This window comes from Megalops cyprinoides, chromosome 1 (genome assembly GCF_013368585.1).
Source record: "Megalops cyprinoides isolate fMegCyp1 chromosome 1, fMegCyp1.pri, whole genome shotgun sequence".
In the NCBI taxonomy this organism is placed as follows: domain Eukaryota; kingdom Metazoa; phylum Chordata; class Actinopteri; order Elopiformes; family Megalopidae; genus Megalops; species Megalops cyprinoides.
Window position 1 is genome coordinate 58,468,821 of NC_050583.1, and position 16,672 is coordinate 58,485,492.

The 16,672-nt window shown below is 42.2% G+C and overlaps 2 protein-coding genes across 10 annotated transcripts in view; both read left to right on the forward strand.

The window, feature by feature from the left end:
• LOC118774305 (zinc finger MIZ domain-containing protein 1) overlaps window positions 1-10,189 on the forward strand; it is a 141,570-nt gene extending 131,381 nt beyond the window's left edge. For 3 of the 9 annotated variants that reach the window (XM_036523561.1, XM_036523581.1, XM_036523630.1), the window contains 14 exons: window positions 326-616; window positions 897-1,079; window positions 1,191-1,265; window positions 1,401-1,569; window positions 1,964-2,150; window positions 2,577-2,787; window positions 2,965-3,070; window positions 3,547-3,707; window positions 3,858-3,925; window positions 4,134-4,202; window positions 4,371-4,615; window positions 4,811-4,974; window positions 5,709-5,963; window positions 6,512-10,188. In XM_036523561.1, the coding sequence (XP_036379454.1) occupies window positions 326-616; window positions 897-1,079; window positions 1,191-1,265; window positions 1,401-1,569; window positions 1,964-2,150; window positions 2,577-2,787; window positions 2,965-3,070; window positions 3,547-3,707; window positions 3,858-3,925; window positions 4,134-4,202; window positions 4,371-4,615; window positions 4,811-4,974; window positions 5,709-5,963; window positions 6,512-6,619 (2,292 nt within the window). In that variant the 3' untranslated portion in view covers window positions 6,620-10,188. Of the gene's footprint in view, window positions 1-325; window positions 617-896; window positions 1,080-1,190; window positions 1,266-1,400; window positions 1,570-1,963; window positions 2,151-2,576; window positions 2,788-2,964; window positions 3,071-3,546; window positions 3,708-3,857; window positions 3,926-4,133; window positions 4,203-4,370; window positions 4,616-4,810; window positions 4,975-5,708; window positions 5,964-6,511 lie in introns of all 9 variants that reach the window. The other 6 variants (XM_036523592.1, XM_036523601.1, XM_036523571.1 and 3 more) reach the window with 4 other exon arrangements.
• A 1,531-nt stretch (window positions 10,190-11,720) lies between these two features.
• On the forward strand, window positions 11,721-15,634 carry LOC118775863 (peptidyl-prolyl cis-trans isomerase A-like). The gene is made up of 6 exons (XM_036525886.1): window positions 11,721-12,036; window positions 13,153-13,183; window positions 13,330-13,418; window positions 13,643-13,739; window positions 14,823-14,898; window positions 14,976-15,634. Exons 1-6 carry the CDS (start codon window positions 11,890-11,892, stop codon window positions 15,109-15,111), a joined length of 576 nt encoding a protein of 191 aa, XP_036381779.1. The 5' UTR covers window positions 11,721-11,889; the 3' UTR covers window positions 15,112-15,634.
• Window positions 15,635-16,672: the final 1,038 nt, after the last annotated feature.

Genomic DNA, 16,672 nt, shown 5'->3' on the forward strand with positions numbered 1-16,672 from the left:
CCTGTGTTATTTGCTTCCACCTGCCCCCTCCCCCACCCGCTTCTTTTTGCTTGTTGTTCTTTCGGGAACACGGATCCTCCAAGGCCTTTGGAGTTTGGTCGTGTGTCAGAAAGTTTGTCTGAATCCAGAGAACAGCGCGCAAAAGAGATATCGGTGTTGAAGTATGGAAAAGCCCGAGGTCTCAAAGAAGGAGCTGGCCATGGTGTAGCTCAGCTGATCTCTCAGGCTCACGCAGTGCCTTACCAATGGCTGTACAGACAGAGGGGAACGTCCCGGCTCCAGCTCACCTTGGGAGTGCTAATTCAGCCTGCGTTTTCTCTTACAGATGTGTTCCTCTTTCCAGATGGGACCAAGCCAGGCCTACAACAACCAGTTCATGAACCAGCCTGGTCCTCGCGGGCCGCCCTCCATCCCAGGCAACATGAACCCCGCCAGCATGGGCACCGGCATGAGCGCCTCCAACATGAGCGGGCCGCCCATGGGCATGAACCAGCCGAGGGCACCGGGCATGAACCCCTTCGGGAACCACGGTCAGAGGATGCCCCAGCAGGGCTACCCTGGTCCCAGGCCCCAGTCCATGCCAATGCAAGGCCTGAAGAGGCCTTACCCTGGGGAGGTCAGTCTCCACTGCAGCCAGTCATAAAATGAACATACCAGTGGATCAACTCAACAAGTAAACTCTGCGTGGTTGTAGCACAGCTGTGTTTGGAAAGGGCTTATTGTTTCTGACTACACTGTGTTCCGTGTGGGTGGTAGATCTACGAGTTAGGCTGCAGTGTTGATTTCATTTCACAAGTATTATCAAGACATTTTATCACACAGTTATCATTAACATCAAACATATCCATTAATCTCATTTTCCCTTTTTGTTTTTTTTCTATTTCTTATGACATCAGCCTAATTACGGAGGACAGCAGTATGGACCAAACAGCCAGTTTCCCAACCAGCAAGGGCAGTACCCTACTCCCAACCCCCCTAGGCCACTGCCATCCCCCAACTATGCTGGGCAGAGGGTGCCAGGTCAGCAGGGCTCAGGCCAGTACCCTCCCCCAAGTGTAGCCATGGGCCAGTATTACAAGGTGAGTGCCATGTGCAGGCACGTAACAACTGGCAGTTTTTCTAATGCTCATGCAATAAATAACTTACCACAAATGTTAATCGCTTTATTCTTTGTCTGTGTCGTTATCCAGCAAGATCCATTTAATGGTCAGAGTAACAATTTCTCTGGGAGTGGATATTCATACAGCCAAGGCAACCTAAATGGGGTATGTTTTTCTCTGCTGTAGTTCCTGTTAGAACCTCATCTGTTTATATGATGGCTTGTGTGAGTTGTGTCTGTATCTGGGCGTGGGATATCCTAGACCTAGGTCTAAAATTTCACCCCTTTCTGTTCACTGCAGCCCCCGCGGCCTGTTGGTAGCTACCCCCACTCGCCAGTCCCAGGAAACCCTACACCTCCCATGACTCCGGGGAGCAGTATCCCGCCATACCTGTCGCCGAACCAGGATGTAAAGCCCCCGTTCCCTCCAGAAATCAAACCAAATATCAGCGCTCTCCCGCCACCGCCAAGTGAGTACTCAGAAGAGGGCTGGTGACACACTCTAGAAGCAGTTAATAGCATAATTGCCCCAGGAACCAGACTGCACATACACGGTTGTAGTATTAACTAACTATATTTCAGTAGAATGTTTTGGTGCAAAAGCCTCTGGGATTATTTGCTCCTTTATTTTACACAGTCATGTCAAAGACTACATATTGTGTGTGTATATGTGTGTGTAGGTGTGTGTGTGTATATGAAAAAATCGTTGAACAGACAAAGCACTAGAAGGGCAGTAACATTACCTGACTTGCATGTTCAATGTGGCGTTAGCGTTGGTGCTTGGGCTCCTTTGATCCTACACAGTGTTTCACGTCCTTTCCTCCATGCAAAGATGAAAAACCCCAAATCGTTATCGCACCACAGATGCAAAAGGGAAAGTTGACGCTTTCTCTCCCTCTCCGATCCCAGCCAACCCCAACGAGGAGCTGAGGCTGACGTTCCCGGTGAGGGACGGCGTGGTGCTGGAGCCCTTCCGGCTGGAGCACAACCTGGCAGTCAGCAACCACGTATTCCATCTGCGCCCGTCTGTGCACCAGACTCTCATGTGGAGGTGGGCGGGCCGCCCCGGCCTCTCCGATCACTCGCTCACCCACCCCACACCAGCCATCGTGTGGCCTTGCACTTGAAAGCCAAACGGCTCACTTTGAACACTGTTAGATTATTGCCTATGGGGACACCAGGTCAGAAGAAACTACTGACTTTTAACTGACATTTTTACACTAGGGTTGGCATAACAAAACTGTAAATTTGACACATGGCATGTTCCTTTGACTATAGTGCAAACACAATTCGGCTTAAAGGCACACTCAGAATCAAAATAATATGGTATGCAGACAACATTACAAGACAGTGTATGGAATTTTTGTTCATCAGTAAGGATAAACTGGCATATTTTTGCTGAAGTAGAGCACTGTTGTCCAGGTTTCCTGGCCGAAACATATATGTAGATTGACCAAGTTTCTCTTTTGCTACCCAGATCGGACCTGGAGTTGCAGTTTAAGTGCTACCATCACGAGGACCGGCAGATGAACACAAACTGGCCAGCGTCGGTGCAAGTCAGCGTGAACGCCACGCCACTCACCATCGAGAGGGGCGACAACAAAACGTCCCACAAGCCTCTGCATCTGAAGCACGTGTGCCAGCCGGGGAGAAACACCATTCAGATCACCGTCACGGCCTGCTGCTGTGTGAGTACACCGACCTTCAGAGGAGCGGAGGCAGGACCTCGCACTGCACGCGGTCATTGTTCTGGGGCAACACGCGTATTGCCATCTTGTCGTGCGCCGTTGAAACCATACGCCGTGTTACGTGCGCATGCTGTTCAGCGAGTCTGAGCCGTGTCTCTGCGTCTGGTCTCTCCACAGTCGCACTTGTTCGTCCTGCAGCTGGTGCACAGGCCGTCTGTTCGGTCCGTGCTGCAGGGCCTTCTGAAGAAGAGGCTTCTGCCGGCCGAGCACTGCATCACCAAAGGTGAGCCCACCCCTCAGGGCTGCCTGCTAACAGGGAGCTTCTAGGGCAGTCTTCTAGATGCTTATCTGCTCTTTAACTTACCCACCTTTAAATGCTAAGTCTATCTAATAAGAAGTTGAAAAAGTTTCAGTTTAAGTTTATGGATAGTAGTCAATGAGTATTGGAAAAGATCCCTGGGGAAAGTGTTGAGTTGGATATACCAAGTACTTGGTCCTCTTCTGAGTAACAGTTAATCATCAGGCAGATGCTTATGAGTGATTTACAGAGTGACTTACAAAGCAAGTACATAAGGGCCTGTAATAAGTCAAAAAACAGCCACACATAACAGCCACACATAAAAAAACCAATGTCTTTTATGTCCAGTACTTTTCCTCGGTATTATTTTTTTAAGAATCTTCCTAGGCCCCCTCTGAAAGTTGCATTTTGGCAGGCCCACTTCAGGTCACTTTATCTCTAAATCTGCTCTCTCTCCTCAGTCAAGAGGAATTTCAGCAGCGTGGCAGCCTCCTCTGGGAACGCCACGTTAAACGGGGAAGACGGGGTGGAGCAGACGGCCATCAAAGTGTCCCTAAAATGTCCGATCACTTTCCGGAGGATCCAGCTTCCAGCGAGAGGCCACGACTGCAAACACGTACAGGCGAGTGCCATCCTCAGAATTTCACACTTCCGTTTCTTTTCTCCCTTTGTCTCAGATGTGCATGAGTGCCAATCCATATTTTTATGCTTGAATTGTTTGCAGTCCTATTGATCGACGATATTTTGAATTGCTGTGCTGTTCTTTCCACAGTGTTTCGATTTGGAATCCTATCTGCAGTTGAATTGTGAACGGGGGACGTGGCGATGTCCTGTATGCAAGTAAGGGCACACTATCAAATGAGAGAAACTTTTTTATGATTATCATTGTTGCAGGTTCATTTTCATAGATGAAAAGAATTGTCTCCACTGTTTGTAAATCCATGGGCAAAATGAGCTATATTGCTCAAACAGTGCCAATATTTATCTGCAATTATGCCAATAATAATCTGCAATTTTCTCAGTCACGCCTGATTTCCTCTCTCCCCAGTAAAACAGCGTTGTTAGAGGGGCTGGAAGTCGACCAATACATGTGGGGCATCCTGAATGCCATCCAGAAGTAAGTTTTTTGTTCTTGTTTCTCGTCTTCTTCAGAACCCATTTTAGAAAAGTCAACATTTTACCAAGTCAGACAGCAGCTTTAACACAACTGTTCTCTCTGAACACCTTGACCGCCTGTAGCTGTGAGGGAGTTGTAATTCAGTCTTCATTGTAATTCTTTCCTCAGTTCGGAGTTTGAGGAGGTCACCATTGACCCGACGTGTAGTTGGAGGCCGGTTGCAATAAAATCGGACATTCACATTAAGGAGGACCCGGACGGACCGATGTCCAAGAGATTCAAGACCATGAGCCCCAGCCAGATGATCATGCCCAACGTTATGGAGATGATTGCGCAGCTTGGCCCTGGCCCTTCCCCCTACCCCTCGATGCCTCCTCCACCTGGGGGAAACAACAGTGAATATGGCAACCAAGGTAGCAGCCAGCAGCCAACCAAATGCAGTCATGGAGACCTCGCTATTATTTAAGCAACAGTTAGAAGTGATTCATGTATTACGTCTATGTCTCGTGGCTCTCATACCTTTCCTCTTGTTTGCAAATGGATAAATGTGCTGTCCGAGCTTCAAAAGTATGTTGCCGTGTTTTGACTGGCTTTGTTTTGCGCGTTAGGCAACAGTTACCAGGGGCATGGAAACTTCGATTTCCCACACGGTAACCCTGGTGGCACCACCATGAATGACTTCATGCATGGGCCCCAGCTTTCTCACCCGCCGGACATGCCCAACAGCCTCATGACCCCGGACAAGCCACTCAGCCACAGCATGCCTGACACAGTAAGTGATCTCACACCGGTGGAGAACAGGTCAGCTCCACAGCAAACCATATCCACTGCTTCCAGTTTTGGAACTTTCTGCTTTTGTTTTACTGTTGAACATACGAAAGTCCAATCATTGCTGAAGAACAAAATCACTCCAGAACACGCCCAAATGCCCGAACCACTGAGAGTGGATCCATAGAGCTTTTTTTCAGAAGTATTTAGCACTCAGTCTTGCTCTGTATGCAAAGATGCACTGTAGCAGTACCAAACAAACTATTAATAGCCCATAAAGAGCAAATTCCTAAACAGACCCAGGTTTTAGGTAATGTTGGCAGTGGACAGTGGAATTAAAAGAGCTTGTTTGTCTCCCATATGGCACAGCAGTGGTATCAACAAATGGGTTTGATCATAACCTGTCTCTGCCAAAGACAAACAGCTTGTGCCACTACAAAGAGAGGGGTAGAAATTGCCAGCAATCTGGACCTTTTTTGGTAATGTAATTCGTTTTAACCGTCACCCTTTGTAAATTGTAGAGCACATAAGAAAAAAAAACCGTACTTTCCACTATAAACTAGAACTTTTCGGCTTTTACTGTGTGATGGGGGTGGTCCTTGTTTTGCGTTAGGTGTTTGCTTGGGTGGGGGTCCTGCGAGGGCGGCGGTTACTCCTGGGTGATTCCCCAGACGAGGCGGAGGGCTGCGTCCCACACGGCCTCACTCTCTCTCTTCTCCTGCCTCTCCTCCTCCGCAGATGCCTCATCCTGTCAGCACTGATCAGTCCCATAGCTCCATGCCGCAGAGCTTGCACGCGCCTCCTCACCCCAGCAGCCAATCAGGGCAGCCATTACATCACAGTGGTCCTCCTCAGCCCTCACGCCAGCCCCCGCCACCACAGCCTGGTTCTAACAGCCATCCGCACAGCGACCTGACCTTTAACCCCTCCTCCGCCTTAGAGGGTCCGGCCGGTGGGCCGGTGGCCCCCGATATGCCGGAGCCCTCCCTGGATGTAAGTGTGCAATCGTGCACTCAGCACCCCTGCACTGCACAGGGGCTAAAAAGCAGCACACGGTGCCCCCTTCTGTCATTGCATCACACTGTATGCAGATCGTCACATGCAAGCATTTGGCTTCTCTTCAGTGCACTATGAATTGTCTCCATTGCTAATGGGCTAATATTTTCTTCCTGATTGTGGTGAAAATGAGGGGAAAATAGCTTATCATAACAACACCAATAAGCCGACTTTGATTTCCCGGGGGACCATAGACGCGTGGTGCCTCCTTTGATTTTGGATTGGTTCGTTTGTGTATGACAGATCATCAGTCATAAATCAAATCTCATCACGACACTGTTTTGCATGTGACTGTTGGCACAGGAAATGATGGAGAATTCCCGCTTTAACTGTGCTTGGCCTTACCTTACATCTTTATCTTTTCTTCCTCTCTTTCCCTCTTGAGATGGAGTGTGGCCTGTGAGAGTGTGAGACCAAGCCTAGGGAAATGGAAACCAGTGGAAAATGGCCTCTTGATTTGACCGTGTGTTTTGTTTTTCTTCCAGCTCCTTCCAGAACTTGCAAACCCTGATGAGCTGTTGTCCTACCTGGATCCCCCTGATCTCCCAAGCAATAGCAACGATGATCTTCTTTCCCTCTTTGAAAACAACTGAGGCCGTTCTCCTCTCACAAACTCATTGAAATGACTGGAGTGGACCCACAGCACGGACAGTTACTCAGTACTTGACAAACACAAAGATGCACTCCCTTACTCTTCTTCCTCTTATAAATATATCATTCTCCAGTGCAAATTGACTGAACATTATTGTAAACACACAGATATGACAGTCCCACTGGCTGCCATAAAGTAATATCTTTGAACATTAAGAAACTGTGCAGCTATATTCAGTTCATTTTTATGTCACACAGTGTGTTCTGTGTGAACACTAGGAAAGTGTTGTAGCATTTTTTATTCTTATTTTATTTCTCATTTTAAGAAGAAAAAGAAATCTAAAAAAAGGAAAAAAAAAACTGCCCATCCTGGCCAGTGTCTGTAACCCCTTTGAACATTGTTGTTCCAATCTATGAAACTTTGGCTTTCCAAATAACAGGTTTTTGTCCAACTGAACAATCACACTGCTTTTTCCGCTGAGCACCATTTAAAAGCACAAGAAATTACAACAAACTGTAACACGTGAAGTACAGAACACCTCAAAGGGAAGAACACTCGCGACACAATCAGCAGGAGAAATCACCCTTTTCTGTCATTCATCAAAATTTTTTTTTTAATGTTCCCACTGTAAAGAAAAAAAACATGTCTTTAAATGTTCATAGGCTTTCGTTAAGTTTGAAGGCACATTTTCATCTCAGTGCAGATAAGGGAAAAAAAAAGATGTTTCTGGCAATTTCCGTGCATTTTGTTTTTGTTTGTTTGCTATTTTTTGTAACACGGTTTTCCCATCGTCACTACACTAAATGAAAAGAAGAACTAAAACACAGGAGGAGTCTGGGTAGGGTTTCGGGAGATGTGATCTCCCGAGCGACGGGACAGAGAAAATGAACTTGCGCCTACCTCCTGTGTTCTATATTTAGCTGTAATGGGCATTTATCTCCAAAACAGTGAAAATGCAGCTTTTTTTGTACAAGACTGTTACATAGTAATCCAGTCCCTATCTTAACCTGACAGGAGAGTTTATTTGATAAAAAAGCAAGGAATAACAAAAAGAAAGAGAGGGAAGTTGTAGTTGGACTATTATTACCGCCCTAGTAGACCTCTGTGCCAGAGTCACTGTATTGCACCCGTAGCTAGAGCTCCTCCTCTGTGCTTTTGTGTCCTGCATGGGCCTTGCGTCGCTTGCGTACCCATTGTGTGACGTTCGTCTCTCTCCTTGATGAATTATGTACAGTAAGTGGTATAAAAAGTGCATGTGTGCCAATTTTTGCCCTTGTTTAGTGATATTCTGAGCTAAGATGGCGTGCTTTTTATCAACAACTTTACCCGCGGCTTTCGTTGTCTTTTTATTTTGTTCTTATTCATTTCATTTTAACACTAACTATTCTCCGAAGGGATTATTTTCTGATATTTACTGCATATTGTTCATTTTGTAATGATTATTGTTATTTTATTTAATCTCTTTCTTTGTCGTTGTTTTGCAGTGCTGCAAATACGTAACAATTAAGTAATCATTGGGAAAATTGCTTTATATCACCAAAGTTTGGGAGGGAAGGTGGGGAGAGGGGCTACTGTTTTATTTCAAAGACCGAGAGACAACGGGAGAGAAACAGGATTCGTCACTGAAGCAAAAGTATATATAGTAGCCCCCAGTGTTTCTATGTAGATATTTTTAAACAAATGTCTGATATCTGGAAGCTGAACTGTATGACATTTTGCCATCTTTTTTTTCCAAATTCATTTTAACAAAAATGCGCTGTTCAGTATGCAAATGTATTATTTTAAAAAGCTATTGTAAATACTTTTGTGAATATTTTAGTATTGTCTTAGATAATATTAATCCTGTTCATGATTGGTTGTCCATGGTTGTTATCTACTGCTTGTCAAATAACCCCCACCCCCAGCACCAATACCACTCCCACCCCCAACAAAAAGCTTTGTTCAGTTAGAACAGGGAACCAATCAAAAGGTCTTTCATAAGCTGTGTGTTGCAGGTCTTCTAGCTTTTAGTGTTATTTGTTTGTGTGTCATTTCATATCCCCCAACACAGTTGTAGAATTTGCAGGCAGGTGTCTTTCTGTCATAATATGTCATTATGTCCTCCCCCCTGAAATCAATTAAGGTATCCCTGAAAAACATAGAAGGGTCGGTCACTCTTCCTGTATAACTTTTGATCTAGCAATATTCCTTTGTAATCCTCACAAGGTTTTCATTGTTTTTGAAGACTGTATAGAAAAAAAAGTATGTTTTCAATTTGTTTGACAGTTATTTTGTTCATTCATTTATTTCTTGAAGGACAAACATTGTGGCATGGTTTGGACAGCAGAGGTATCATTTGACTATTTTAACGTAATGAACAAGAACCATGGGAATATCAGAATTGTTAATTGTCAAGATGTACAAGTGGTATTTTAAAAAATGTATCACAGCCTTATGTTAAATAAATCTATATGATATAATTTTTATTTTTGTTATAGAAAATACAGCATTTGTAAAAGCTGATGACCCTTCAAATTTTGTATCCCATTTTAAATATTGCTTTCTGGTTTTGTAAATTATTTTATGTTTTCTTTTATAATGAAAATGTAAGGCTAACAGGCTCACTTAATTTGGTTTACCCTAATGTGGACATGTTTTGAGAAATGAACTCAGACTTAAATATGGATCTCAGAAGCTATTGTTCCTATTTGGGAGGGCGTTATGATTAAAATTGCTTACTAGTAGTGCTGGTACAGTAAAAAAGTGTATCCAAATTAGTCAAATGAATGGTCTATCTTTTAAAAATGCACTGCCGTGTTAGTTTTTTCCCCTTTCTGTATATAAATAGACATATTTGAAATTATTATTTTTACATTTTGCTCACATTTTAGTATGAGCCATTTCCATGTATTAGGCACCCCCTGCATACTGTAGTTGCACAATCATCCAAAAGGATTTTTTTTTGTCTGGGGAAAAAAATTAAAAAGAGAAATAAAAAATGATAACAGGAGGATAAGAGTCAGCCCACTAATGTCCAGATCTGGGCCGCAAAACAAGCCCGTGTTATAGTGGGAAGATTCAAGGGATGCCTGTACATATGTAAATGACTATAGAGACATGTTAACAGAAGTGTATTCATTTTCCTCAGGAATGTGCATTGTCTCCTCAGAATGAAAAAAGAAGCTTGCAACCCCCTATCAGAAGTGATTCGATGTGGGAAATGAATCTTGCTTGTTAGCGTCTGTGGAATCTCTCAGAATTTGTTCCCTTATGTAAAATACTTTGACCTCTCTATTGAGGGTAATTGGAAGAAACAACTTTGTTTTACCTACATGTAATATTTAGCCTACGTGTATTAGTCTTATCACCTGCATATTTTTAAGGTGCTACAGAAAAAGAAAGTTTAATGAAGAGAATACCGGGGAATGGTTGGGAGGGAGGGGGAAAGGAAGTAGGGGGCCAGGGGGGTTCCAAAAGATTGTAACCAAATCCATAGTTTGTACAATTTTTGATATCATGATCAGACAAAAAAATTAAAAGGTACAATCTAAGGTGATTCATGCAAAAGTGGCCATTGTCTTTATGTTTGTACATTGTATGTACAATCATTTCATATTCTATACTGGTCAGAAAAAAAGAAACTAATTGTGATTTTTAGTCTTGCAGAACTGTATGTAGTTAGATGATGTGACAACCTAATATTTATCTAATAAATATGTATTCAGATGATACCTGTATACCATAATGTTCATGTGGTTCTTTTGTAAAGTACGTGCCAGTTCCCTACTATTGCTTGCTTGCGCGCGCCCGTGTGTGTGTGTGTGTGTGGGTGGGTGTCCGTGTGTGTACATGTATGTGTTTATATTCAAACTATACAAAACATTTGCACTTCATAACATTTATACATTTACAAAGAAAGATTAAAACAAGTTTTTTGCAAAAAAAGGTTTTCCATTTGAATAATTAGATGTGTTATCAGATAACATTTGGATAATTATGCCTTGAAACCACTCTGACTCACTCTGTACAGTAAAGACGAATGTATGCACAGCAGCTGTTTGAGGAGTGATCAGTTTTAAATGATCACAACATTCACGTTACTGCAGGTAAATAAGATATTTTTTATTATTATTATCGTTTACATAGTCTCCCTCACCAGAGAAAGCAACTTAATAACTGTATTTGATTTTTATGTAATTATTTTCAAAACACTTAAATTTCATACTAAAAAGAATGTAACTTTATGTACATTGTTTCTGAAGACTCGCTGAACAATTCTGACTTTGCTCCTCATTGAACAGTATATGTACTATTCCAGTGATTGAATAAAAATGCATCTGCATCTTCATACTGCCGCTATGTCACTTGACATTACTTTAAATATTCACGGTTTCATGGTCTATGCAAGTCTGAGATTTCTGCAGATTTTCAATCTTCCATCAGTCTGGTATTCAAATGCCCAACTGAATCCAAATCCTGCCTAGCAGTAGAAACTTATTTAGTTACATTGAATTCTTATTCCATAAATGTGTGTCTGTGTGCGTGTGTGAGAGAAATGTTACTACCATCATGTATGTAGTCCATTATGTCCAGAAAGTCATTCAAAAGATCACTGTAAAGTTGCAAAAAAGTGTAAATCCAAGGAAGATATTTTAGATGCTGAAAATGTAATTATATAGCGGCAACTTCAAATAAACTGTAAATGACAATAATAATGTTATTATATTTGTATATAATATATATATATATATTTATACATGTAGTGCCCGTTGATACCCGTGAGGAAGCAGTGACCGTGGGGCGCCATTGTTGCCAGACATTATGATTCCCTCCTCCTCCCCGACCCCAAATTCCGAAATCGTTATTGAAAGTGGGTAGGCTAACAAGGGCTGGAGTGACATGAAGGAACCATCCGTTTGCGTTTCGCATCAGTGATTATTCACCGCATTCGTACAGCGTACCCTGAAACAACTCAACACTGTACACCGGCACGCAGTGTGTTCTTTTGGATGTTATTATGTTAAATGCTCGATCGGTGCCCCGGAATCAGTTTCGGATCGGTCGTGTGGAGGATTAGGTTTACATAAGGGATGGAAGGTCATACGCATACTGTATACGTATACGTCAAGGTGCTGGGACGGCGTGTGTGTGTGGAGCAGGAAGTGAACTGAGCTCTATGGTGTGTTAGCCAGCTATGTTGTGTCACCATCAAGTTCAGAACCCATTTATGACTTCCTGTAGCGGTATCTGCAGCTGCAACTTAGCCGAAGTCTGAGAGCACGAGGTATCACAATGTTGCATATCAAGAGGCATATGAAGTACTGTTCACTGGCGATTTCTGCCGCTCGAATGTTTGTAACTGGACCACCAGCCAGCAACCCAGTTGTGTACTTTGATATCGCTGCGGACAACAAGCCTCTTGGGAGAGTCACCTTTGAAGTAAGTTGCGGCGCACTTAGTATAGGTATACTAGCTTTCTGCGCATACTAGCGATCTAGCTACCTAGCTGGTTTGGCTAACTGTAGCTAGGGAATGAATGTCATTTCTGAATGAAGTTAACAGGTAGATAATTAGCAAAGCAGCTAACGTTACATTATTAATTTAAGGAGCAGTTATGACTGCAAGCTAGCGAACATGTTTTATATACATTGAACCTAAAACTACAAATGTGACAAATGTGTAATAACTCTAAAAGATCTCAGTTTGCAATGGCATCGTCGGTGAGCGGCATTTGTATTCAGATCGACTAAGCAAGTGAACGATTGCCGCTTTGTGGTTATAGAACTCGACGTTCACTGCATATAAATCTGGACGTTAACTTGCTAGGTAATGGGACATGTTGCATGATTTTGGCAGTCAAGTTTACTTGAGTACTTATCTAAGTAGCTGGCCGGCAAAGTCAAGAACATGACGTAAATGTGCAGCATGATTAAGGTGAGTTTTTTAGAACACCTTAGCTGTAAGTTAACGGCACTTGGGTAGCTATCTATCCGCTCATCTAAATTGTCAGTTTGTAATCGACAAGATTTCGTCTGTCGCAACGAACAGGCGTAAATAAATCATAACGTTTGCAGCTGTCTTGCTATTATCTTCATAGAATAGATTGAGACATGTAGCTAGCCAAAAGGCGACGTAGCCTGACCATCTTACTGTGCTAGACGTGACGTTTTCAATTATGGAGGGCTTTTCTTGAATTTAATAATTAACGCCAATTTGACATGTGTAGACAACTGAACGAAAAATGTCTGGCATTTGCGTTGAAAGGTGACTGACCATATCTAGCATTTAACATGTGTGGTCGGTGACTAAATGAAATGTTTTGATCGAATTTAGCTTTCTTGCCAGCAGTAGTCCAGCTCTCTGTAAGCATATAAGTAATAACAAAAATCTAAATGAAATTAAGTGTGCAGTCACACTTGAGGATGCTATTAATTGCGCCACGCCAATCCTGGATGATCAAATTAGTGCCTTGTTTCTTTATTCTTAGCTGTACTGCCATATAAAACTACCTGAAACAGTCTTATGTTTTTCACTAATGAAACTCATCTTTTGCAGCTGAATGCAGACGTTGTGCCAAAAACAGCAGGTAGGTACATGTACAGGTACACAGGGACATTGCTATTAAATGAGGCATAATGATTGCTTTAAATGCACCTTGACATTTGTATAGGCCTGTTTTTTTGTAAATGAAACGAAAGTGAGCTTTCCTATACTGCATTTTCTTTTTAATAGAAAACTTCAGAGCACTTTGCACAGGGGAATATGGCTTTGGATACAAGGGATCGACATTCCACAGAGTGATTCCTCAGTTCATGTGCCAGGTATTTTGTCTCATCTTGTGATCTGAGAAATGTATTGCCAGGTGCTCGGGGGACATTAGCATTGACTCAAATTGCCTTGTACTGTGGAAGTCTGGCAAGTCCATGCATGTTGCGGTTGATATGGCTGTTGCTCTTTCCAAGTGGAACATGTGACTGTACAGTTAGGTGTTATTAGGTCCTAAAACATTCAAATGATTTTTCTTTGCTATATCCTTGGGACAAAGGGAGGAGATTTTACTAATCATAATGGAACCGGAGGGAAGTCTATCTATGGACCCAGATTCCCGGATGAGAACTTCATTCTGAAACATACTGGACCTGGTAATGAGACTTTCTTTTTATCGATAAACACTGAATAAGTCATGTTATAGCATGAATAACATCATTTCAAGTGTGCCAATATTCATATTCTGAAATATTAACATATTCAACATTGTCAAAACTTATCTTTTGCAATATTAAGCTGTTTTATGAAAACTTCACTGTAAATGCTAAGCTGTTTGAAATAATCAAATTAATCTGCTGTATAACAGTTTTAATTAAACTAATGAATGAATATTCTAAGAGTTTGTCAACATAGTTTTTACGCTATTCAGAAAAAACAGCCTCAAATATGCAACAACAGTCATCATATATCTACAGATTTGTGCATATGTTTATGCAGAGATTATGTCTTTTTTCTTTGGAAGGAATTCACTCATTTTTTTTTTTTTTTATTTGGGTTTCACTCTGCTTCACACCTTTAAGGAAGGGCTACTGTTTTCAGTAACAGTAGTTTTTCACAAAGTCAACTTTGAGCTAGCTATATGTTGTGTAATTCATGAAAAAATCAGTTTTCGATTCAAAGTTAAATGAAAGTAAAATGGGAAGTTTTCACTTCTGCTCCATGTCCCCTGAGAGATGACCTTGTACTTTATGAAAGAGGACTCTCCATAAATAGAGGCAGCTATTTCCACCAGTAGATGGGGCCCTTTTCCTGGGTAAGAAGTAGGTGATGAATTTGCCATTCCTTTTACATGGTGACCTACTTTCTACACCACCCACCAGGAATCAATTTACTAATACTGCTGTTCATGTGTCATTCCTCATTATGTGTACCAGTCTTGGTCCTGTTTTAAAACATGAAACTGACTCCAGGAGTGAAATAATGCGGTGTGGCAAAGAACACTCGTATGTAACACACCATGATGGGGGATCGAATTAAATCTTTTGCCCCCTGCATTTTGCTGACCTTTTTCCGGTGTTGCTCCAAGTGCTCTGCCATACATCTCTGTCTCATGCTTTCAGTTGCCAGTTGTAATAAATCCTCAAAGTAAACCACAAATGCGATCTCTTAGGTGCTAACAAGTAACAACTGCCTACCTCTGCTGCACTGTGTAATGGTATCCATTCGCTGTGTTTTAGGTGTGCTGTCAATGGCAAATGCTGGTCCAAATACCAACGGTTCTCAGTTCTTCATCTGCACTGCTAAAACGGAATGGTATGTCGGAAGACCAAAGTTAACAAAGGTGGCGATCTCCATAATGCAGCAGCGTAATCAAGACCCTTCTCTCCTAGGCTGAACGGCGGGCACGTTGTGTTCGGCCATGTGAAAGAGGGAATGGACGTGGTCAAGAAAGTGGAGTCCTTCGGCTCCCGCTCTGGTAGCACCTCCAAGAGGATCACCATCGCAGACTGCGGGGAGCTCAAGTGATCTGTCGTTGTAGCTGCAGAGCCACGAATATGATACACTGACTGTGAATTTCAAATAAATCAGGAAAAAAATGCATTTCTTTTTTACTGTGTAGCTCAGTCGTACTTATCCTAGGTGTTATTTGTACACTGATGTGTTCTCTGGGGACATAAAACGAGAAAAGTCTTGCTGCTGTTTTTGTGGAGGGGTGGCAGTGGTCTGATAAAATGCAAGTGAATAGTCCTTTCGTGCACATAACTGCTTTTGTTTTCTCATCCACGCTGAGCGTTAACAGTGAATGTGTTTGGTACTGTGAAAGTCAAAATTAAAAAGAAAAGGGACATTTCAGGAATTGAGGAAAGCGGTCTGTGTCAATTTACACTGGGTGTGAAAATGTTTTCTAAACATGGCATCGGAATCAGGAATTAAACCCATCTTTACATGAAACTGCGTCTGATTTATTCCGTGGACTGTTGTGTGCCCCACAGCCGTTCTGCCTGCTGGAGTTTGTGTTCTGCTTTGCTGCTGCCCTTTCAGTGGTGATGAGTGCCAGTTTTCCTGAAGCCCGTGTGTCACTGCTAAGTGAATTAAATTACTTTGGATTCAAGATTGGCACTGTGTAAAATGTTTTAATATGAAGAAAGGCTTACTCTAGCCAGTGCTTGGAGCATGCCCATCATTGCAGATGGGGCTGTTAGCAAATGTGCCAATGCCGAATTGTGATTTGATTATTCTGAAAATAATATGGTAAAATATATTTGCATGCTGACAGTATGACCAATCTAGAAAGTTGGGTGTGGAATTACAATAATAGATATTGAGATAAGGATTGACTGACTAAACTTGAAGAGATTTTGCATGGGAAATTATGACTGCCTCTAAGAAATGCAGAATTATGCCAGTCATACCAAGAAATCATAATTCTTAATGCTTTGTGTTTCAGCCAAGGACTGAATTTTGTAAAGAGCACCTTTCAAAATAAAAACTACCAAATGCCTGCCCGGGAGTCCTACTTGTCCAACTGGACCAGACTAATGTATCAGATCGTGAACCCTTACAGGGCTTATCAGGTTGAAGGCAGGCATTTCTGCTTTGAATCTACTTGTCTGAACAGAAACGGTGCACTGAGAAGAAATGCTTTTTGCTAGTTAACCGAGCTTAATATTTCAAACCAGTTGATAATCATATTATTTTGACGGACTTAAAAATGCCCTCATTCTTCATATTGAGCATTAATGAAAACATACAGACTATCGTGTGTTAAAAGAGTATGGTGTTAACGTAGCAGATCAAAGGTCAGACAGTATGTTACAATTAGTAGGGTTAGATGACTTCTAGTACAAAAGTATGTACTGTGAACGATGTTATTAAAATGCTAGTGAAATGAGATAAGAACAGTAAGACAGGTAGAGAGCACTGCTTGAATAACTTTGTAACATGAAGACAAACAAAATGTCTTCCTTCTGGACAAACAGAACAAAATTGTCATACAACGTGTATGCTGTTATCCAGGGGTGCCAAATCCCATTCCAGGATTTTTGATTCACATAATCGTGGTTTTGCTTGAACTACTCCCAGTTTT